Raw genomic sequence first — 23,357 nt, forward strand, 5'->3', positions numbered from 1 at the left:
TATATAGCTTATATATCTTAAGATGTATATATATCTTAAGATCTACTATACTATACTATATATATATATCTAGTATATCTAGTATACTATGTATATCTAGTATACTATAGTATATCTTAAGATGTATATATAGTATATTTTAAGATGTATACTATGTATATATAATATAGTATATATATATTTTAAGATGTATATATAGTATATAAATCGAATATAGCTTATATATATTTGTTACTATTTTTTTTCTCTAACTTCTATAAAAAAAATTTAAAATAGAAAGTTTCTGTTGGGCCCGTTTAGGCTCGTTTTGACCCGTTTAGGCCCACTTAGGCCCGGGACCGGCCCACTTAACTCGGGACCGTTAGTTCGTGGTCCCGGTCCCGAGCCGATTCCAGCAATAAGCCCGCAAAGCCTGGGACTGTTTAGGACCGGACCGCATAGGACCGGCCCACTTAGGACCGGGCCCGCGAAGCCCACTTAGGACCGGGCCCGGCCCACTTGCCACCCTTATATCCGTATAATATTCTTGAGAAAGATTGTACCGTGCTCTCTTAGAATTGCAAATCCCATTGCTATTACGCAGTATAACTTTAAATGAAATTTTTGCTGAAGATCCATTACTTTGCTTAATTCTAATTCACCTCTCTTTGTGAATTAGAGGTCTTATACCTTAGTGAAGTAAAGAGATCCTTGAAATTGTGAGCTTCATCCGTAAGCTTAGCAAGCTTATGTATTTTTCTCTTAAATTATGTATATTAATCTCTTATCTTTGTGATTTGTGGCCCCTACCCTTTTGTGATGATTAAGCCACAAAAATCCTCCAAATGTGCCACCTATTTTATGAACTTAAGAGTCACAATCCTTGGTTTTGTTGGCTGCCACGTTAAGGGTTCCTTGGTCTTATCCAAGGTCCTTAATTAATCATCCACTAATCCTTAATTTATTTGCTAATCCCCCATTAACCAATAATTAATTAATTATCCACATAATTAAGAATTATCTCAAATTACTTAAAATACTACTCACTTTTAACATATCTTATACACCTTACTATCATAGTCATGTGGTACCTTGTATGGCACTAGTTCATAAACATCGGGTATTATAGCTCGGGCCATATTTTATCCCAAATTAACAAACTTCGACGAAACTCATTTTCTTCGATTCGCTTACCCTCTCACCTTCATGAATTTACTTATCACTTGTTTGAAATAGCATAATACTTATAACCTCAAAATTACTTATGGCGTACTTTCACGTACGAAAACATGGGGTGTAACACACACTTTATATCTTCAACTCACTTCTTTTACTTTCGAGCATCTTTATAGATTATAAATAACAAGGCATTTCCAATCAAGACTTTAGGTACACATATGAGCAATTAAGAGTCTTAAGCATATCGAGTGTTTCTCATACAATTTGGCATACTAGCTTTCATTTGGAACACGACTCAAAGCCATAACATATATCATTCTTGGACACATTCCCGAAGGATAACATAATGTGATAGGAGTAATTAGAACACATTTTGAATACATACATATTTCGACACTTTGCTTACTTGGGATAATCGAATTTATTGGAAATAACTCAGAACATGAGAATAAGGAACTTGAGCCAACCATACTTGAAACTTACGGGAACATCATGGAATTTATTTCTAAAAGAGTAGTTTAGCCAACATACCTCAAATTCATCCGTTAATGATACTACAATGATCCACTACACTAAGCAACTTCAATATACAATAACAACATCCAATGAGACCAATATTAGTAATAAATTCCATAATTTAGGCCATTTGGGCACTTTATCAAACACTTAGTAGGCATGAATCTCTACATCTCTTAACCATAGAATTAGTTCCTCCAACTACTAATATTTACCAATAATTTATCCCATCATCATTCTTAAATAATTCATAACTTTCAACATCACATACATGACCATCCATCCACACCCAACCAACAAAATTTCATAAAATAATCACATTTCAATCTCTATAATGGTTATGTATTTAAATTGAGAACTTATGGCTTCCAATCACCATACAATAAGTTCTAATACTTAATTCATACTCATATTTTCATAATATATCCATATATGTAAGTCTAAGGGTGTAGGATTACCTTTTGGAAGAAATCATGCAAAACCCTTTTTTGAGTTCTTGAAGAAATTTCTTGAAGATCTAAGTATTTTATGTGTAGATCTTATCAATACTAGTGTAGAAATGATGGAATTACACATCAAGATAATGGGGATTTCTTACCTTGAAGATGGGAGGAGTTGGTGGTCTTGAGAGAGTGGAGAAGAGCTCCAAAATTCATCCAAATAAAATGGGAAAAATGAGCCCCAAATTGGTTTAAAAAGAGCTATAGTTGGGGCGCGTCTACTCTAGAGAAGTGTACCTCACTTCACTGTCCACTGCATGCAAGGGAAGACCGAATCTGCGTCTGGTCTGGCGAAGCGACTTCACTTCGCTGTCCGCCAAATTAACTGGGTAATCTGACTTTGGTAATTTGATCATAACTTTTAGTAGGAATGTCCAAATGACGAATGGCTTGATGCGTTAGAAACTAGACTCAAAGGGCTACACTCCAGGGGAAAAATTCATTGGAAATATATATACTCATTCAAAGTCAAGTGTTGTGCAAATTTGGACATCTATTCCACTTAACATTTCCAACTCATTCCTAAAAACTTCTTTCCACTTACAAACCTCTTTAATATGTTCCAAAACACGTTAAACACATATTTTCATTTCAAAACAATGTATTTCTATCCCATGAGTCTCATTTAATACTCGAATACGTTATTCCCGAATATCATTGGCTCACTTTAAATTCTCAAATCATTAGGAAATTTTTAACGGAGCCTTACATCTTTCTTCTTCGACCTCTCAAGGCTGGCAACTCTAGTATCACCTCCTCTACCATCATCCGGAATATCATCTACAATAGCTGCTGGTGCTTCGGGGACAGGTGTAGAAGAGGGCTCTGAAGCCTGACTTGCACTCTTCGAACCCTCGGAAGTGCTATGTAAGGAGGAAGGCTCGTCTCTAAGTTGGTATCTGCCCTGTGGCTGTTGTGGATGTGATTGAACATCAGGCTGCTCTTGCACTGAGTCACCCTTCGACGCTTCCCGAGATGGGGCGTATGAACTATATTCGAAAGGTTTGGGCTGTCTTTCTCGGCCTGTTGTGGCTTTCTTACTGATTACCCTTTGGAGGGCGAGGGGTAAATTGCTTTTGCCCCTGCCTCTGGAAGGCTCACCCCTCCCCTTTGATGTATGACCACGACCTCGTGATCTAACCATTTTCTATAACAAACAACAACATGAGTCAGTTCTAGTTCAAGTGCAGATAAATAGACATTCACAAAACAAAACATGTTTGCAGGGTGGGGAAGTACGGTCCGCACAATTGAAGGTGCGGTCGTAGTGTGGGTTGTGCGGACCGCATAATTTGAACTTGCATCCGTAGAGATGAAACTGCGGTATGCATAATTTTGAGTGCAACCGCGCATCTAAAGTACGGTCTGCAAAATTGTCAGTACAACCACACTATGAGTACCTTTAAATAGCAAATGTCTGAAGATAGAGATTGGCCTGATCTGCGGCCGCGCACACTTTTCTGAGGCCGCGATGGGATTTCTGCGTTCCACATAATTTTAAGTGCGGTCCGCATAATTTTGCCTCACCAACTGCCCTAGTTAACACTTCTGCGGATCACATAATGTCTTGTGCGGCCATAGATTTCAAAATTAGATCGGGATATTCCTTAAGGGTTTCGATTTATGCACAAACTGGACATGGTAATAGCAATTAAACATGATAATCAAGATACCCATTCCCCAAATAGCAATTAGGAGTTGACCCAGCACAATTTACACCCCGCATGGATATAAAATTGACTTCTTATGACAAATGGTCTAAAATAACTAACAAATTGTAAATTAAACTATGAAAATTGAAGAATCCTAGAAGTGATTTGAACATACCAGTGATGAAGCAGTGCTAAGGAATGATCACAGATGCGTATCTAGGTGGTAGATGATTGAGCAGATGTGTGCAAAGTTTTAGCCTTATTTTAGTGCTCAGAGAATGAAAAGATTGTACAGTAGCCTTAGCATTACTATTTATACACAACAGATCTGGATCCGAGATGATGACATAATGAGTGTGGGAGGATGTCACAACCCGCATTTTGGGGTTGTGACTTCGTTCAGAACCGGTGAGAAAAGGCTCTTCTGATTCTTTGACGTAGACATTTCTACTTAGGAAACTTGGGCTTTTTAATTTTAAGCATATATAAGGGGGTATAGGTGTTGAAAGCTCGACCTGCCTCCCCCATACGTGCTGCCACCAAGCCGTATCAAATGAGCGACCTTGAGGGGGAACCTCAAGAGCCTGCCTGGATGACTCAAAGGAGTGTCCTAGGTATCCATACGAGTTAGGGAACTCTATGGACGGCGCGATGCCTTCGGGCTAGTGTTGGGCACCAAACGGGCTCTGAAGGCTCGATGTGTGGGTCGGTATGCCCCGCGGGCTGCCGAACTATTGGACAAAGACCTCTGTGCCGATTGGATACTTGATGCACCTATCTTAGGGGCATCATGTTTCGACTTGTAATCATGGCCTGGGTTCAGCCATGCGAGCAAGGGTCCGTTGGCGTAAACGTGCAGTTGTGGGGCGACACTGCACTAGACGGGATGGAAGTGTATCGCGAGGGCTATGTATGGGCATGCAACTAAAGACTCACATGAAAATGGCCAAGGACCAAAGGTTTCCTTACTCGGGCAAGGCGCAAGCCGGGTGCGGATGCACGAGGCGAGTGTCAAGCTTGAGGATTGGGTTGTGCAAGCGAGAGCTATGCTCAATCTTGGGCGAAGGACAAGACATGTCCTTAGCCAACCCCCAGGGCGCGCATGGATTATGATCCTAATATAAGAAGTGCCACAACATGTTGAGGCCAAGAGCCTAGACATCATACGGGCGGTACAGTTGGAGTATACCTTCTAGGCAAGCTTCACCAGAGGCACATAATCGTGCTTGGAAAACCTGGGAAAGGATATAGGCTGGCCTGCAGCGAGGGGAACTGCAGGCATCGCACGGGCTATTCGTTGCCGCTGGCGAGCATAAGAAAGTCGGCCCGTGACATAATAAAAAATATGTTTGCCGAATATCAACATTTCTAGTTCAATTCCCAACATCATATACCACCCATAACCTGTCTACGTAGCCTCTAAGTATGACAGAAGAATAGTATGGAAGTGCCGACAATAAGGCCCCGGCTATACCTCAAAACACAATGTACAACTCGAATGACATCAGGCCCGGAATAGAGTAGGACTCACCAAAACCTGCTGAATAGAGATTGACTGCTAACAAGGACCAAAGTTGCCCGCTACTGAATCACCTGCATCCATTGAAGATCCAGTGCCCCCGGCAAAAGAGATGTTAGTACATATAGAATAGTATTATATGTAAAGCTAACTGTCCTCTTTCAAAATAGAATGCCAGCATAAAGGGGAAAACCATGGAAAAAACAATCAATAATCAATGATATCCAATTTCCAAGTTAAAACATAATAATTTCTAAAATATGAAGATAATATTATTTTTGGTTGGGAGATCTTTAGCATCGATATACCACTGTTCACAATACTAATGTTCATAATACCAATACCACCTTACTTTTAGTACGAAGTCCGATCACGACCTGATCGGCTAGGCCATCTCATCTGAGACATCAACAACAATCAAATTTCAATTACAATTTACAACATAATCACCACCATGTGTGCAGCATGGCGTGCGATCGGCTAGGCCGTCTCACCACAATGTCGTGTGGATCGACATCATCCTTTTCTATCAATCATCTCATCCCAATTAAGGGGAATAATTTTATCACATCGATCTTATCCCAAATAAGGGAAATAATTATAATTCACTCCTACACCGGTACGTCTAGTTTCAGGGTTAAGTTATTTCAACCTACCCTTCCTCGGTGACTATCGATACTCCCAAAAACATTTTTGATTTGCTTACAAAGGAAACAACAATACAAATGCATTTACCTCATAACTTTTCATACTGTATATAGCCTCATTGGCACTTTCAACATCATTATTACATTGGCTCTGTTGGCCATACATATGATTCTTCATTCATGGCACAATGGCCGTTTTTCATATTCCACACTTTCATTTCTTTCCTTTCATGGATCATCATCATAAATATCAACACATATAATATTCCAGAAATCACAACTTTAAGTTCATTGAAAGTGCAAAATTTAAGCACATTGGATTCCTTTCCATGAAATGGAGTAAAATGATTGGCAATCGATGCGCAAGTTAAAATCATAAACAAGTAACACACCATTTATTCTTGAAATACTTTTCCCCCAAAAGGGCAATACACAATTTCCACTCACGAATATGTGAGAACGCAAAACACATTGAAAATACTCACAAAACATAGTATTAGTTAAAACAGCCACATTGGGACATGACTTGAGGACATGAGCTTTTTAGGAAAACTCTACTTTTGAAGTAATTTTGGAACAATTAAATCAAGGCTCATTTCATAATCTTTCTCACATCATCTCATTTCATTGGCACCACTAGCCACAAGTATAGCTTTCATTCTTGGCACGGTGGTCACACCTTATATCTTCAACTTACTTCTTTCACTTTCGAGCATCTTTATAGATTATAAACAACAAGGCATTTCCAAACAAGACTTTAGGTACACATATGATCAATTAAGAGTCTTAAGCATATCGAGTGTTTCTCACACAATTTGGCATACTAGATTTCATTTGGAACACGACTCAAAGCCATAACATATATCATTCTTGGACACATTCCCGAAGGATAACATAATGCGATAGGAGTAATTGGAATACATTTTGAATATATACATATTGATTACTCAAGATAATCGAATTTATTGGGAAAAACTGAGAACATGGGAATAAGGAACTTGAGCCAACCATACTTGAAACTTACGGGAATATCATGAAATTTATTTCTAAAAGAGTAGTTTAGCCAACATACCTCAAATTCGTCCTTTAATGATACTACAATGATCCACTACACTAAGAAACTTTAATCTACAATAACAACATCCAATGAGACCAATATTAGTAACAAATTCCATAATTTAGGCCATTTAGGCACTTTATCAAATACTTAGTAGGCATGAATCTCTATATCTCTTAACAATAAAATTAGTTCCTCCATCTACTACCATTTACCAATAATTTATCCCACAATTATTCTTAAACAATTCATAACTTTCAACATCACATACATGACCATCCATCCACACCCAACCAAAAATATTCCATCAAATAATCACCTTTCAATCTGTATAATTGTTATGTATTTAAATTGGGAACTTATGGCTTTCAATCACTATACTATAAGTTCTAATACTTAACTCATACTCATATTCCCATAATATATCCATACATGTAAGTCTAAGGGTGTAGGATTGCCTTTTGGAAGAAATCATGCAAAACCCCTTTTTGAGTTCTTGAAGAAATTTCTTGAAGATCTAAGTATTTTAAGTGTAGATATTATCAATACTAGTGTAGAAATGATGAAATTTCACACCACGATAATGGGGATTGCTTACCTTGAAGATGGGAGGGGTTGGTGGTCTTGAGAGAGTGGAGAAGAGTTCCAAAATTCGTCCAAATAAAATGGGAAAAATGAGCCCCGAATTGGTTTAAAAAGAGCTGGAGTTGGGGCGCGTCTACTCTAGAGAAGTGTACCGCACTTCGCTGTCCACTGCATGCAAGGGAACACAGAATCCGCATCTGGTCTGTCGAAGCAACTACGCTTCGCTGTCCGCCAAATTAACTGGGTGATCTGAATTTGGTAATTTGATCATAACCTTTAGTAGGAATGTTCAAATAACGAATGGCTTGATGCGTTAGAAACTAGACTCAAAGGACTACACTCCAGGGGCGAAATTCATTGGAAATATATTTATATTATGAGATTTATACCCATTCAAATTCAAGTGTTATGCAAATTTGGACATCTATTCCACTTAACATTTCCAACTCGTTCCTAACAACTTCTTTCCACTTACAAACCTCCTTAATATGTTCTAAAACACGTTAAACACATATTTGCATTTCAAAATGATGTGGTTTTATCTCGTGGGTCTCCTTTAATACTCGAATACGTTATTCCCGAATACCGTTGGCTCACTTTAAAATCTCAAATCATTAAGAAATTTAACGGGGCCTTATATCTTTCTTTTTCGACCTCTCAAGGCCGATAACTCTGGTATCACCTCCTCTACCATCGTCTGGAATATCATCCACAACAGCTGCTGGTGCTTCAGGGACAGGTGTAGAAGAGGGCTCTAAAGCCTGGCTTGCACTCTCCGAACCTTCGGAAGTGCTATATGAGGAGGAAGGCTCGTCTCTAAGTTGGTATCTGCCATGTGGCTGTGATTGAACAGCACGCTGCTCTTGCACCGAGTCACCCTTCGACGCTTCCCAAGATAGGGCGTATGAACTATATTCGGAAGGCTCCGGCTGTCTTCCTCGGCCTGCTCTGGCTTTCTTACTGATTACCCTTTGGAGGGCGAGGGGTAAATTGCTTTTGCCTCTGCCTCTGGAAGGCTCACCCCTCCCCTTTGATGTATCACCACGACCTCGTGATCTAACCATTTTCTGTAACAATCAGCAACTGGAGTCAGTTCTAGTTCAAGTGCAGATAAACAAATATTCACAAAACAAAACATGTTTGCAAGGTGGGGAAGTGCGGTCTGCATAATTGAAGGTGCGCCCGCAGCCTGGGTTGTGCAGACCGCATAATTTGAACTTGATTCCGCAGAGATAAAACTGCGATCCGCATAATTTTGAGTGCGACCGCGCATCTGAAGTGTGGTCCGCACAATTGTCAGTGCGACCGCACTATGAGTACCTTTAAATAGCAACTCTCTGAAGATAGAGATTGGCCTGATCTGCAGCCGCACACACTTTTCTGAGGCCGCGATGGGATTTCTGCGGTTTGCACAATTTTAAGTGCGGTCCGCATAATATTGCCTCACCAACTGCCCTAGTCAACACTTCTGCAGACCGTACAATGTTTTGTGCGGCCGCAGATTTCAAAATTAGATCGGGCAGATTCCTTAAGGGTTTCGATTTATGCACAAATTTGACATGGTAAAAGCAACTAAATATGATAATCAAGATACCCATTCCCCAAATAGCAATTAGGAGTTGACCCAACACAATTTACACCCCACATGGATATAAAATTGACTTCTTATGACAAATGGTCTAAAATAACTACCAAATTGTAAATTAAACTATGAAAATTGAAGAATCCTAGAAGTGATTTGAACATACCAGCGATGAAGCAGTGCTAAGGAATGAACACAGATGCGTATCTAAGTGGTAGGTGATTGAACAAATGTGTGCAAAGTTTTAGCCTTTTTTAAGTGCTCAGAGAATGAAAAGTTTGTACAGTAGCCTTAGCATTACTATTTATACACAACGAATTCCTTCTGCGGTCCGCACTCTGTTACTTGGAGATTTAATTTCCTTTGATGATTTGCGGTCTGCAGATTTAGCTGTGCGGCCGCAGAATTTGGTGCGGACCACAGAATTCGTTGTGCGGCCACACTTTGGTTGTTTCTATGACAAACAAACTTCAGAGAGTTTGCATTTTTCCATCTCTATTTGTGCAATATGCACAAGAATTGTGCTATCGCAATTGCCTTCTGCTGTAGCATTCAAAATTGTGCGGTCCGCACTTTCTCCATACTTAGCCAATTTTTCTGAGCACAGTTCCTGTAAAGCATATTCATTCCTGCAACACACTTCAAATCCAGTTAGCACAAAATAAGACCTATCTAAAGAAGAAGAAAAGAAAAATAAAAAGAAACAAGGATTGCCTCCCAAGAAACGCTTGGTTTAACATTGCGGCACGACACAGATTACCATCACTTGAAATGAATTACCGCCACGACATGGCCATCACCAACTTTTCCCAGATAATGCTTCACCCGGTGACCATTGACTCTAAACACATCATTATTTTTATTCTTCAAGTCCAATGCACCAAAGGGTGTCACACCCACAACCTCAAACGTGCCACTCCATTTAGACTTTAATTTTTCGGGAAGCATCCGTAACTGTGAATTGAACAACAATATAAGATCACCCTCTTTAAACTCTTTGTTGCAGATGTACTTGTCATGAAGATATTTCATCTTCTCTTTGTATAAGGACGAACTTGTGTATGCATGGTACCAGAACTCACCCAACTCATTCAAATGTGCCACCCTTAAGTTGGCGGCGACATCCCACTCAAAATTCAACTTCTTTAAAACCCACATGGCTTTGTGCTCAAGTTCCACCGGAAGATGACAAGCTTTTCCATACACAAACCGGTATGGAGACATTTCGATAGGTGTTTTTTAAGACGTCCTATAAGCCCATAAAGCATCATCAAGTTTCTTGGACCAATCCGTCTGATTAGCATTCACTGTTTTGGACAAAATACTCTTTATCTCCCGGTTGGAGACTTTCACTTGAACGCTTGCTTGTGGATGATAAGGAGTCGTGACTTTTTGAGTGACACCATACTTGGTGAGTAATGTGTCAAAAGTTTTGCTGGAAAAATGCGACCCCCATCACTTATGATAGCCCATGGAGTACCAAACCTTATGAAAATATTCTTCTTTAAAAATGCCACCACACTTTTCGCTTCATTGTTGGATAAAGCAACAGCCTCAACCCATTTGGACACATAATCAACCGTGACCAAGATGTAGGTATTTCTATAAGAACTCATAAAAGGACCCATGAAGTCAATACCCCACACATCGAAAATATCAATCTCTAAAATGGTGGTGAGGGGCATCTCATTTTTCTTTAAGATTTCACCGGCCCTTTGACATTCATCACAACGCTTGATGAGATCACTTGCATCTTTGTAAAGAGTGGGCCAATAGAAATCGCAACTTAGCACTTTGGCCGCCATTCTTACTCCACCATGGTGGCCACCATACGGCGAAGAATGACAAGATCCAAGGATTTTACATTGTTCCTCATCCGGTACACATCTTCTAAGCACTCCATCCGTACAAATCCGGAAAAGGTACGGTTCATCCCAATAATAGTCTTGACAGTCCCGTTTGAGCTTCTTCCTTTGGTTTGAAGAGAACTCATCCGGGATGATACCACTTACAAAAAAGATTTCTAGATGCACAAACTATGGCATCTCTTTCATTGAAATAGCCAAGAGTTGCTCATCGGGGAAGGAGTCATTGATTTCAAGGCCATCATGCGGCCTCCCCTCCTCCTCCAAACGAGACAAGTGGTCAACCACTTGGTTTTCACTTCCTTTTGGATTTTGGATGTCTATATCAAACTCTTGCAACAAAAGCACCTATTTCATCAACTGAGCTTTGGAATCTTTCTTGCTCATAAGATAACGAAGTGTCGCATGATCCGTGTGGACAATCATTTTTGCACCCATCAAGTACGGGCGAAACTTCTCAATAGCAAAAACAATGGCAAGGAGCTCTTTATCCATAATGGTGTAGTTGACTTAGGCACTATTCATAGTCTTACTAGCATAGTAGACCGGATGAAAAATATTATTGATGCGTTTCCCCAAAACATCCCCTACCGCTATATCACTTGCATCACACATGAGCTCAAAAGGGACACTCCAATTTGGAGTGGTGATAATGGGAGTAGTAGTCAACTTGAACTTTAGAAATTCAAAGGCTCTCATGCAATCATCATTGAAGTGGAACTTAGCATCTTTCTCCAAAAGCTTGCACAACGGGTTCACCACTTTAGAGAAATCCTTTATAAAACACCGGTAAACTCTCTCGTGGCCTAAGAAACTCCGTACACCTTTCACCAAAGTTGGAGGTGGAAGTTTAGAAATCACCCCAATATTTGCCTTGTCTACTTCAATGCCATTCTTTGAGATCTTTTGGCCAAGGACAATGCCCTCCTCGACCATGAAATGACATTTCTCCCAATTTAGCACCAAGTTTGTTTCTTCACATCTTGCCAACACTTTATCCAATTTTGCGAGACAATCATCAAAAGAATTCACAACCACTGAAAAGTCATCCATGAAGACTTCAAGGTATTCCTCCACCATGTCCATGAAGATCGCCATCATACACCTTTGAAAGTCGCCGGTGCATTGCACAACCCAAATGGAATCCGCTTGAAGGCGAAAGTACCATAATGACATGTAAAGGTAGTTTTCTCTTGATCCTCCGGAGCATTAAGAATTTGGTTGAAGCCGGAATACCCATCAAGAAAATAATAGAAAGCACGGCCGGACAATCTATCAAGTATTTGGTCTAGGAAGGGAAGTCTAAAATGGTCATTCCTAGTGACTTTGTTCAGCTTACGATAGTCCATACACACTCTCCACCTGGTCACCATTCTTGTAGGAATCAACTCATTCCTATCATTAGTGTCCATCATCATGCCCCCTTTTTTGGGGACACATTGAACTGGAGAAGTCCACGAACTATTGAAAATGGGGTAGACAACCCCGTCATACAACTACTTGATGATCTCCTTTTTGACAACCTCTTGCATGGCTTCATTGAGTCTCATTTGATGTTCAATAGATGGTTTGTCACCTTCCTCCAAGTTAATATTGTGCATGCAAAATGCGGGGCTTATCTCCCAAATATCCGCCAATGTCCATCCAATAGCCTTCTTCCTCTTTTGTAGCACTGCCAGTGTAGAGTCTACCTGCACATTAGTCAAACAAGAGGAAAAAATAACTGGTAAAATAGAAGAAGGGCCAAGAAATTCATACCGAAGATGTAGAGGCAATGACTTCAACTCCAAGATAGGAGGCTCTTCAATTGAAGGTTTTATAGGAGGAGTTGTCCTATTTTCAAGATCCAAGGACAATTTGCGGGGTTCATAAGTGTACGACCCCATTCCTTGAAAAGAGTTCATACATTCCATGAAGCCATCCATCTCGTCATCATCAAAGTTGAGAAATACGGCCTCCAATGTATCATTAACATTCATCACATCATTTGTTTCATCTACAATCACATCGGTCACCAAGTCCACGAAAGAACACACCTCTTTGCTATTGGGTTGCCTCATGGACTTACACATGGAAAACCATTATTTCATCACCAACCCGGAAGGTAAGTTCTCCGTCTTCAACATCAACTAGAGCCTTCCCCATAGTAAGGAAAGGTCTACCACGAATAATCGGCACCTCATTATCAACCTCACAATCAAGAATGACAAAATTTGCCGGAAAAATAAATTTATCGACACGAACTAATACATCTTCAATCACTCCCAATGGTCTCTTCATGGTACAATCTGCCATTTGTATTCTCATGGATGTGGATCTTGGTTTTCCAATTCCCAAAGTTTTGAAAATTGAAAAGGGCATCAAATTGATACTTGCCCCAAGATCACAAAGGGCTTTTGCAAACTCCGCACTTCCAATTGTACAAGGAATCGTGAAAGCGCTGTGATCCTCTAACTTGGTAGCCATGGAATGCACAATTGCACTCACTTGATGAGTCATTTTTATATTTTCAAAATTCATCGACCGCTTCTTTGTCACTAAATCCTTCATAAATTTTGCATAACCAGGCATTTTCTCCAAGACTTCAACCAATGACATATTGATTGATAGACTATTCATAATGTCAATGAACGTTTTGAATTGATTCTTGACATTTTTCTTGGCAAGCCTTTGAGGATATGGAGGAGGAGGCCTAGGTATTGGTGCCTTAGCCTTTTGCACTACCAGTTCCAGTATGTCAACAATGTGATCCCTAGACGGGTTCACTTCCTCTTGAGCTTCTTCCACATTGTCATCAATATCAATCCGCACTTCATCATTTGTTTTCACCACATTTTTCGGGGTTTCATATTCTTGAACCACTTGCTCATCATCCATAAGTTTCCTTTGACTTGAGGTCGGTGCATCCCCACCTTTTCCACTCCTTGTAGTAACGTCCATGGCATGTCCCATGTTGTTCCCACCCTTTGGGTTCACCATCGTGTCACTTGGTAGTGCCCCCTTAGGACGAGTATTTAGGGCTTGAGAGAGTTGACCCATTTGGACTTCCAAGTTATGGATAGATGTATTGTGAGAGACTAGTTGGGCATCGGAGTTGGCATTCTTCTCCATCATTTGCTTGAACATATTCTCGATTCGTCCCATCTCATTGTTGGAAGAACTTGGACCATGGGAAGGATAAGGAGGCAGGTTTCTTGGTTGTTGATACATCGGGGGCCTTTGAAAACCCGACCGCCGATTGTCTTGATTATTCTTCCATCCCCTTTGGTTGTTGCCTCCCCAATATCCTTGATTATTGCCACTCCAATTGCCTTGGTTATTTCCACCACTCCAATTTCCTTGATTGTTATTATTCAAATTCCCTTGATTGGTGCCACCACTCCAATTACCTTGATTACCTTGATGTCACCATTGTTTTTGATTTGGGCCTTGAGAGTTGTTTCTTTTACTTTGAAAGTTGTTCATGTATTGCACTTCCTCCTTTTATTCATTGTAAGATTCATCTTGATCAAACCCACTATCTTGTTGCACATAATTCTCCATACGGTTTTGCACTTGTAGACCCTCGGGCCTTCTTTTGTTCATCATCATACTAACTCCCTCCATGGCATTGACTTGCTTAGGACTTTGCACTTGTTGAAGTTGAGCAATGGCTAATTGATTCATTGTGGTGGTCAATTCTGTAATAGCTTGCCCATGATCACGCAATTCTTTATGTAGGTGAGTCACGTTCAGATCACCTTGAGGAACATTTTCCTTACTTTGTCATACCGATGAAGTGTCCGCTATTTCATCTAAAATCTCACAAGCTTCCGCATATGACGTTGTCATGAAATTTCCACCGGCAAGTTGATTTACAACACACTGATTGGTCGTATTGATCCCCCGGTAGAAAGTTTATTAAATCATAGCCTCCGTCATATCATTATTGGGGCACTCTTTGACCATAGTTCGGTACCTCTCCCATATTTCATGCAACAGCTCATTGGGCTCTTGTTTGAATGCTAGAATCTTGTCTCTAAGACTAGCCATATGCCTAGGAGAAAAGAACTTGGAGATAAATTTCTCCACCAACTCATCCCATGTATGGATGGAATGGTTTGGAAATTTCTCTAACTAATCCAGGGCTTTCCCCCGTAGAGAGAAAGGAAATAGCCTCAACCTTAAAGAATCCTCGGAGACATTTGACTGTTTACTCCCCCAATAAGTGTCCGCAAACCTCTTCAAGTGTTTGTATGCATTTTTACTCGGATCCCCGGTGAAGAAACCTCATTGCTCTAGCAATGTGAGCATTACATTCGTGATTTGAAAGTTGCCCGCCCTAATGCGGGGCGGGACTATGGCACTTACATACCCTTCATTCGGCAACACCCGGTATGGAGCCGATCTTACCGGAGGTAGGGGTGGAACTGGGACGTTGTATTTAGGCGGTCAACCTCATCTATTTGCTTGAGGTTCAAGAGGAACCTCTTCAACTTGGTCATCTTCAACGTCCACATCCCCTAAAAGCATGTTTTCGAGTTGATCATTGATGAGGGCCATTGTTGCACCTACAATTGATTTACATAAATCTGTAACACGGAAGGAAAAGAAGACAATTCACATACAAAACCAAATATATAGCTAAATTCGTTTTTAGCTACCCGGCAACGAAGCCAAAAATTGATCTTATCCAAATTACACCACTATTTAAGGTTATGAAACGGTCGATGTAATGGTAATACCCAACAAGGAGTCGGGGTCGATTTTTTCCAGGGAGCTATGAATGGGACTTAGGGGTATATATTATAGTGTATGATCTTGAAATATCTCAAATTGCACTTCCACAAACTTGGGTTGTTTCTAGGTCTAATTTAAACTAAAATTACAAACTAAGAATTGAAACTAGGAAAGTGTTTTTATTGTTGTTTTTCAAATGATATAAAAGGCCTAGGGATATGACCTTCACCTAGGTGTTTGCCTAACGGGTTATAAACTTTAAAGCTTGTTTTATTGGACGGGTGTGTATTTTAGCTATCAACACTCGAGTACCCACTCAATACCTCTCGGTCAGAGAGTGATTTTTGTCCAATTTGGCTTTCTCAAGTCCAAATGGGTATTGAACAAAAAGTTTGATACAAAGCTCAAGTCGGGTTTTACTATCTCTAGGCTCAACCCTTTTATTGTGACTATCAATCTCTTGATTTACCCAATTTTTTGTTAGCCAAGTTTTTCTAGACTAAGTCTCTCTTTCTCAAGTATAGACCATGTCAAATAGGCATGAACTAATGTTTGCAGCCATTAATTCTACAATTAAAAGCAAGAACAAGGCTAAATAATAAACACCCAACCATAAACAAGCAATAAATCAAACGCCCATTAAGATTACACTCTAGGGTTGGGTCACAACCCTAGTGAAAATCTATCTACTCATGCTTAAGATAGAAGAAATAACAGAAAAAATAATAATTAAACCCATATTGATAATTAAAATGATGAAATCAATATTCAAAAAGCTCAAAATAGCAAAAAATACTAAAAAGAGTAAAATAAACCGTCTACTGTAGCAGCTAATGTCAAAACTGAACCTATAAAAGTGAAACTCTTCTATTTATATAGGGCTGGAATTTTCGGACAAAAATGCCTTTTCAGAGGTTCTGCGGCCGCACAATTCCATGTGCAGTCCGCACTTTGCTTCAGCCTGACAGGATTGGAAAACCTACGGCCGCATAATTCTGAACTGCGGCCGCACTTCTCTCTTTCTACAATCTGCACAAATGTGTCTGTGGCAGCACCTTGCTTTTCTGTGGTCCGCCCAAATGTGACTGCGGCCGCGTAGCTGTTCTTCTGTGGCCGCACTATAATTGTGCGGTCCGCACTTTTGTTGAACTTGACATGCAGGTTCTCTGAACTTTTGCTCTTACCCAATTTCTGTGGCACACATATCATGTACGGACCGCACTTTTCACACTTCTCTGATGGGCGTTTCTTCACATCCTGTGGCCGCAGATGATAATCTGTGGTCCGCACTTGTGAGCTTTTTTGCTTGTTTTTGTCCTTGAGTTCAAATCAATCCTTCTTGAGTTTGATTTCATCTTGGGAGCTCATTTTCAAATATTCCTTTAATTAAGCACATTTCATCAGTTTACGGGAACACAAAACCAAATATATAGCTAAATCCATTTTTAGCTCCCCGGCAACGACGCCAAAAATTGATCTCGTCCAAGTCACACCATTATTTAGGGTTATGAAACGGTCAATGCAATAGTAATACCCAACAAGGAGTCGGGGTCAATTTTCCACAGGGAGCTATGAATGGGACTTAGGGGTATATATTATAGTGTATGATCTTGAAATATCTCAAATTGCACTTCCACAAACTTGGGTTGTTTCTAGGTCTAATTTAAACTAAAATTACAAACTAAGAATTGAAACTAGGAATGTGTTTTTATTGTTGTTTTTCAAATGATGTAAAAGGCCTAGGGCTATGACCTTCACCTAGGTGTTTGCCTAACGAGTTATAAACTTTAAAGCTTGTTTTATTGGACGGGGTGTATTATAGCTATCAGCACTCGAGTACCCACTCAATACCTCTCGGTCAGAGAGTGATTTTTGTCCAGTTTGGCTTTCTCAAGTCCAAATTGGTATTGAACAAAATGTTTGATACAAAGCTCAAGTCGGGTTTTACTACCTCTAGGTTCAACCCTTTTATTGGGACTATCAATCGCTCGATTTACCCAATTTCTTGTTAACCAAGTTTTCCTAGACTAAGTCTCTCTTTCTCAAGTAGAGACCAAGTCAAATAGGCATGAACTAATGTTTGCAACCATTAATTCTACAATTAAAAGCAAGAACAAGGCTAAATAATAAAAACCCAAACATAAACAAGAAATAAATCAAACACCCATTAAGATTACACTCTAGGGTTGGATCACAACCCTAGTGAAAATCTAGCTACTCATGCTTAAGATAAAAGAAATAGAAGAATAAATACTAATTAAACGCATATTGATAATTAAAATGCTGAAATCAATATTCAAAAAGCTCAAAATAGCAAAAACTCCTAAAAAGAGTAAAAGAAATTGTCTACTGTAGCAGCTGATGTCAAAACTTAACCTAAAAAAGTGAAAGTCTTCTATTTATACAGGGCTAGAATTTTCGAATAAAAATGCCATTTTGGAGGTTCTGCGGACGCCCAATTCCATGTGCGGTCCGCACTTTACTTCAGCCTAACAGGATTGGAAACCATGCGGCCACATAATTCTGAATTGCGGCCGCACTTCTCTCTTTCTGCGGTCCGCATAAATGTGTATGCGGCCGCACCTTACTCTTCTGTGGTCCGCACAAATGTGCCTGCGGCCGCGTGGCTATTCTTCAGTGGCCACACAATAATTATGCGGTCCGCACTTTTGTTGAACTTGAGATGTAGGTTCTCTGAACTTTTTCTCTTGCCCAGTTTCTACGGCCGCACATATCATGTGCAGACCGCACTTTTCAAACTTCTCTGATGGGCGTTTCTTCACATCCTGCGGCCGCAGATGATAATCTGTGGTCCGCACTTGTGAGCTTTTGTACCTGTTTTTTTCCTTGAGTTCAGATCACTCCCTCTTGAGTTGGATTTCATCTTGAGAGCTCATCTTCCAATATTCATGTAATTAAGCAGATTTCATCAGTTTACGGGAACACAATTAAGCGCTTTTGTACTAAAACGAAAGCAAAAAGGCGCTAATAAGTAGTCAAAATCCCCACTTATCATCCTCGAAGGCTCCACCAATGAATTGCTAGGTAATCCTCCACTCGACAATATACTTTGCTTTGCCTTAGGAATCTATGCTATCGAGCGAAAGAATACCTAACAGTCCTCTAGTGGTTTGTGCTCATGAACGGTCGGGTAACCTCTGTTTGGCAGCAAAGTTAACTTTCCGATGGGAATTTGCTATCGAAACAAATATTATCTAATCATCCCCAAGTGGAAACTTGTTTGTTTGCCTTGTTATCAAAGGTCTTATTACTGTTGTCTTCGTAGTATGCTTTCTGTTGCTGCCTCGTTAAAAACCTTTGCCAGAAAAAACCCAATTGGGATAAAAACTGAACGATGGGAAAAAGAGTGCAGCACATATTTTCCGTTTGACTGTTGTTTGTCAGCAGTAATATCTTTTGAGGTGAGCCACGTTCCAGTTGTTGGGCAATTTGTCTCCGTTCTGGTTCTCTAACTCGTATGATCCTTTCCCAGTGATAGCTGAAGTCCAGTAAGGGCCTTCCCATGTTGAGCCTAACTTGCCAGCGTTGAGTTCCCGGGTATTTTGAGTTACCTTCCTCAAGACCAAGTCTCCTACTTTTAAATAATGGAGGTTGGCTCTTCGATTATAATATAGCTTCATTCCCTGCTTCTGAGCTGCCAATCTTACATGCGCTTAGTCCTTGCGCTCCTCGAGTAGCTCCAAGTTGATTAGCATTGCTTCGTTGTTTGATTCTTTATCCGCCTGGAAATACCTTAAGGTTGGTTCCCCTACTTCCACCAGTATCAAAGCTTCTGCACCGTACATAAAGAGCAAATTGGGTTTCTCCTGTGCTTGACTTGGCCGTTGTTCGGTAGGCCCATAGAACCCCAGGTAATTCTTCAGGCCAGTTTCCTTTTGCTGCTTCCAATCTTTTCTTGAGATTTTGAATAATCACTTTGTTTGTTGATTCGGCTTGACCATTTGCGCTCGAATGATAAGGTGAAGAGGTGATCCTCTATATCATCAAATCTTCAAGGAACTTTGTAACTTTTGCGCCGATAAACTACTGCCTATTGTCTCATGCAATCTCCTTTGGTATTCCAAACCTGCAAATTATATTTTCCCATAGGAAGTCGACCACTTCGCATTCTCCGGTCTTCTGATAAGGATTTGCTTCCACCCATTTAGAAAAATAGTAAGTCAAAATTAAAAGAAACCTTACCTTTCCAAGAGCCGGTGGTAGCGGTCCGACGATGTCCATCCCCCATTTCATGAACGAACACGGGGACAGAACCGAATATAGGGGTTCTGTTGGTTGATGTACTAATGGTGCGTAGCGTTGGCACTTTTCACATTTTCGTACGAAGTCTTTGGCATCTTGTTCCATACGGGGCCAGTAATATCCTGCCCGAACTAATTTCAGCACCAAAGAATCTGCACCCGAGTGGTTGCTGCATATCCCTTCATGGACTTCTCTCATGACATAGTTAGCTTCTGATGCTCCTAAGCACCGGGCCAACGGGCCTCGAAAGGATTTTCTGTACAATTGGCCTTTCTTGAAGCTATATCGTGCAGCTTTGGCGCCTAACACTCTTGATGCTTTGGGTTCTTTGGGCAACCTTTCATGCTCGAGATAATCGATTATTTCGTTTCTCCAGTCCCAGACCAAACTAGTAGAATTCAATTCAGAGTAACCATCTGTGTCCAAGATTGAGTTCATCAGTTGTTCTACCATCCCTAATTCTAATCCCTGGATTTCTGTCATTGAGCCCAAATTTGCCAATGCATCTGCTTCCACATTATCTTCCCTCGAGATATGAGTAATTGACCACTCCCGGAAACGCGCCAATAAAGCCTGAACCTTTACCACGTATTGTTGCATACGTTCCTCTTTGGTATCAAAAATTTCGTAGACCTGATTTACCACCAACTGCGAATCATATTTGATTCCAATTTGAGCCCTGCAATCAAAGCTTCGTACTCCGCTTCATTGTTAGTTAAAGGAATCATTCTGATGGCTTGCCTTAAGGTTTCCCCCGAAGGCGTGACCAAGACTACTCCGAGCTCGGACCCTTTTACATTTGAAGCTCCATCCATAAATAAGGTCCAAGCTATTGATGCCAATTCTGACACCATTATTGCCTTCTTAGCTGCCAGAGGCAATAGTCCCGGACTGAAATCGGCCACGAAGTCAACCAAGCCTTGCGACTTAATTGCAGTCCTCGGTTTATACTCTATATCAAACTCGCTCATTTCGATAGCCCATTTGGCCAATCTACCCGAGAGCTCGGGTTTATGGAGGATATCCCTCACAGGGAAAGTAGTCACCACAGCTATCGGGTTGTATTGGAAGTAGGGCCTCAGCTTCCGAGCGGCAACTACAAGAGCTAAGGCCATCTTTTCCAGATGTGGGTAGCGAGTCTATGCTCCCGTTAAAATTTTGCTAACGTAATAAATGGGAGATTGCGTATCTCCACCCTCTCGGACTAAAACTGCATTTACCGCAACTTCTAAAACCGTGAGGTAGACTAGCAATGTTTCACCTTTTTTTGGTTTTGAGAGCAACGGAGGGCTTAACAAATATTTATTCAACTCTTTCAAGGCTTGCTGACACTCCGGTGTCCATTTGAAATTGTTTTTCTTTTTGAGTAGTGAGAAGAAGTGATGACATTTTTTGGATGATCGGAAATGAACCTGCTCAAAGTTGCCAATCTCCCTGTGAGCCTCTGGACTTCTTTTACGTTAGACAATTGATCCGGGATGTCCTCTATGGCATTGATTTTGTCGGGATTTACCTCAATTCCTCTTTGCGAGACTAGGAATCCTAGGAACTTACCCGAACTGACCCTGAAAGCACACTTCTCGGGGTTAAGCTTCATATTATGCTTCATCGGGATATCGAATGTTTCTTGCAAATGCTTCAAGTGGTCACCTGAATTCAAAGACTTAACGAGCTTATCGTCTATATATACTTTCATAGTCTTTCCAATTTGTTTTTCGAACATCTTATTCACGAGCCGTTGATAAGTGGCTCCGACGTTTTTTTAACCCGAAGGGCATCACATTGTAATAATATGTACCAAAATTCATTATAAACGAAGTCTTTTCCTTGTATTCTAGTTTCATCTTGATTTGATTGTACCCAAAATAAGCATCGAGGAAACTCATTAACTCGTGCCAGACCGTGGCATCAATCATTTGATCGATATTTGGCAATGGGAATGAGTCTTTCGTGCTCGCCTTATTAAGATCCTTATAATCTATGCATATGCAGAATTTATTATTTTCTTAGGAATTACTACTACATTGGCTAGCCAGTTCGGATATCACACCTCTCGGATTGAACCAATATTAAGTAAACGGGTTACCTCTTCTTTGACGAATTTATTCCTTGCTTCAGCAATAGGGTGCTTCTTTTGCCTTACCGGAGGTATGTTGGGATCCAAGCTTAACTTGCGTACGGCTACCTCCGTTGGGATTCCTGTCATATCCTTATGCGACCATGCAAAACAGTCGGCGTTAATTTTAAGGAATTCAATAAAAGCATACCTGAGCTCCGGGTGTAGTCCTGTTCCCAAAAGAAATTTTCTTTCTAAGAATTCTTCGTACAACGCAACTTGCTCTAGTTCTTCTGCCGTGGACTTCGTCGCGTTTGTCTCTTCTGGTACTTGAAAATACCTTGGTACCTGCTATTGTTCCGACTCTTCTGCCCTCGGGCTAACTTCCTCTGGTTCGAGGGAAGGTGTCGGTTCCAGTAATTGTTATGTCGCACGTTCCTTTCCTTTGCTACTGGAGACCAAAATTTCATTCATCTCTCTTACTGCCGGTTGATCACCCTTATCTTTTTTATCCCTTAGGGTGTCGGAAACTTTAACAACTGGTGATATGTTGAAGGCACAACTTTCAACTCGTGCAGCCATGGTTATCCCAAGATGATATTATACCCCATGTCTCCATCTACCACTTCGAAGAAAGTTGTCTTCATTACTCCCTCAGCATTCGTGAGCAGCAAAATTTCTCCCCGGGTTGTCATGCTTGCGAGGTTGAATCTAGCGAGGAGTTTCATTGCCAGGATAATGCTTCCGATGAGTTTAGCTTGCTCCAGTACTCTCCATTGTATGATATTATCTGAACTTCCTGGATCCACTAAAACACATTTAATTTTAAAATCTAACACATTTAAAGGAATTACCAGTGCGTCATTGTGCAGTAGCAGCAATCCATCTGCATTTTCGTCCATAAATGTGATATCGTCTTCTCGGAGCCTTTTACTATGAGTTATCGATACTTTTATCTTCTTTGATGCTGAAAAGGTGACCCCATTATTCTCATTCCCTCCGAAGATCATGTTGATTGTTTGGCCTGGGGGTTCTTTTCCTGCTTTCGAGGGTTCAGCGTCTCCCCTGTTCCGACCATAATTGTTTTTAGCTTGGTCACTCAAGAATTCTCTGAGGTGACCATTATTTTACAGTGTTGCCACTTCTTCCCAGAGGTGTCGGCAGTCCCCAGTACGGTGGCCGTTAGTGCCATGGTATTCACAGCATAAATTGAGATCCTTCTGGCTGGAATCAGATCT

The 23,357-nt window shown here is 40.6% G+C and overlaps 2 protein-coding genes across 2 annotated transcripts; both read right to left on the reverse strand.

The window, feature by feature from the left end:
• Positions 1-13,145: 13,145 nt before the first annotated feature.
• On the reverse strand, positions 13,146-13,679 carry LOC138906247 (uncharacterized). Its single transcript, XM_070194779.1, has one exon. It carries the CDS (start codon positions 13,677-13,679, stop codon positions 13,146-13,148), a length of 534 nt encoding a protein of 177 aa, XP_070050880.1.
• Positions 13,680-19,474: 5,795 nt separating this feature from the next.
• LOC138906248 (uncharacterized) lies at positions 19,475-21,178 on the reverse strand. The gene is made up of 3 exons (XM_070194780.1): positions 20,861-21,178; positions 20,004-20,711; positions 19,475-19,699 (listed from the first exon to the last, which is right to left on the reverse strand). Exons 1-3 carry the CDS (start codon positions 21,176-21,178, stop codon positions 19,475-19,477), a joined length of 1,251 nt encoding a protein of 416 aa, XP_070050881.1.
• Positions 21,179-23,357: the final 2,179 nt, after the last annotated feature.

Source organism: Nicotiana tomentosiformis, chromosome 2 (genome assembly GCF_000390325.3).
Source record: "Nicotiana tomentosiformis chromosome 2, ASM39032v3, whole genome shotgun sequence".
In the NCBI taxonomy this organism is placed as follows: domain Eukaryota; kingdom Viridiplantae; phylum Streptophyta; class Magnoliopsida; order Solanales; family Solanaceae; genus Nicotiana; species Nicotiana tomentosiformis.

Coding starts and splice junctions, on each gene's coding strand:
- LOC138906248 (XM_070194780.1), bottom strand. CDS start 21,178: ATGGCCTTAGCTCTTGTAGTTGCCGCTCGGAAGCTGAGGCCCTACTTC. Junction 20,712..20,860: donor TTATGGATGGAGCTTCAAAT/GTAAAAGGGTCC, acceptor TATGATTCGCAG/TTGGTGGTAAATCAGGTCTA. Junction 19,700..20,003: donor TACCACCGGCTCTTGGAAAG/GTAAGGTTTCTT, acceptor GATTGGAAGCAG/CAAAAGGAAACTGGCCTGAA.
- LOC138906247 (XM_070194779.1), bottom strand. CDS start 13,679: ATGTCATTGGTTGAAGTCTTGGAGAAAATGCCTGGTTATGCAAAATTT.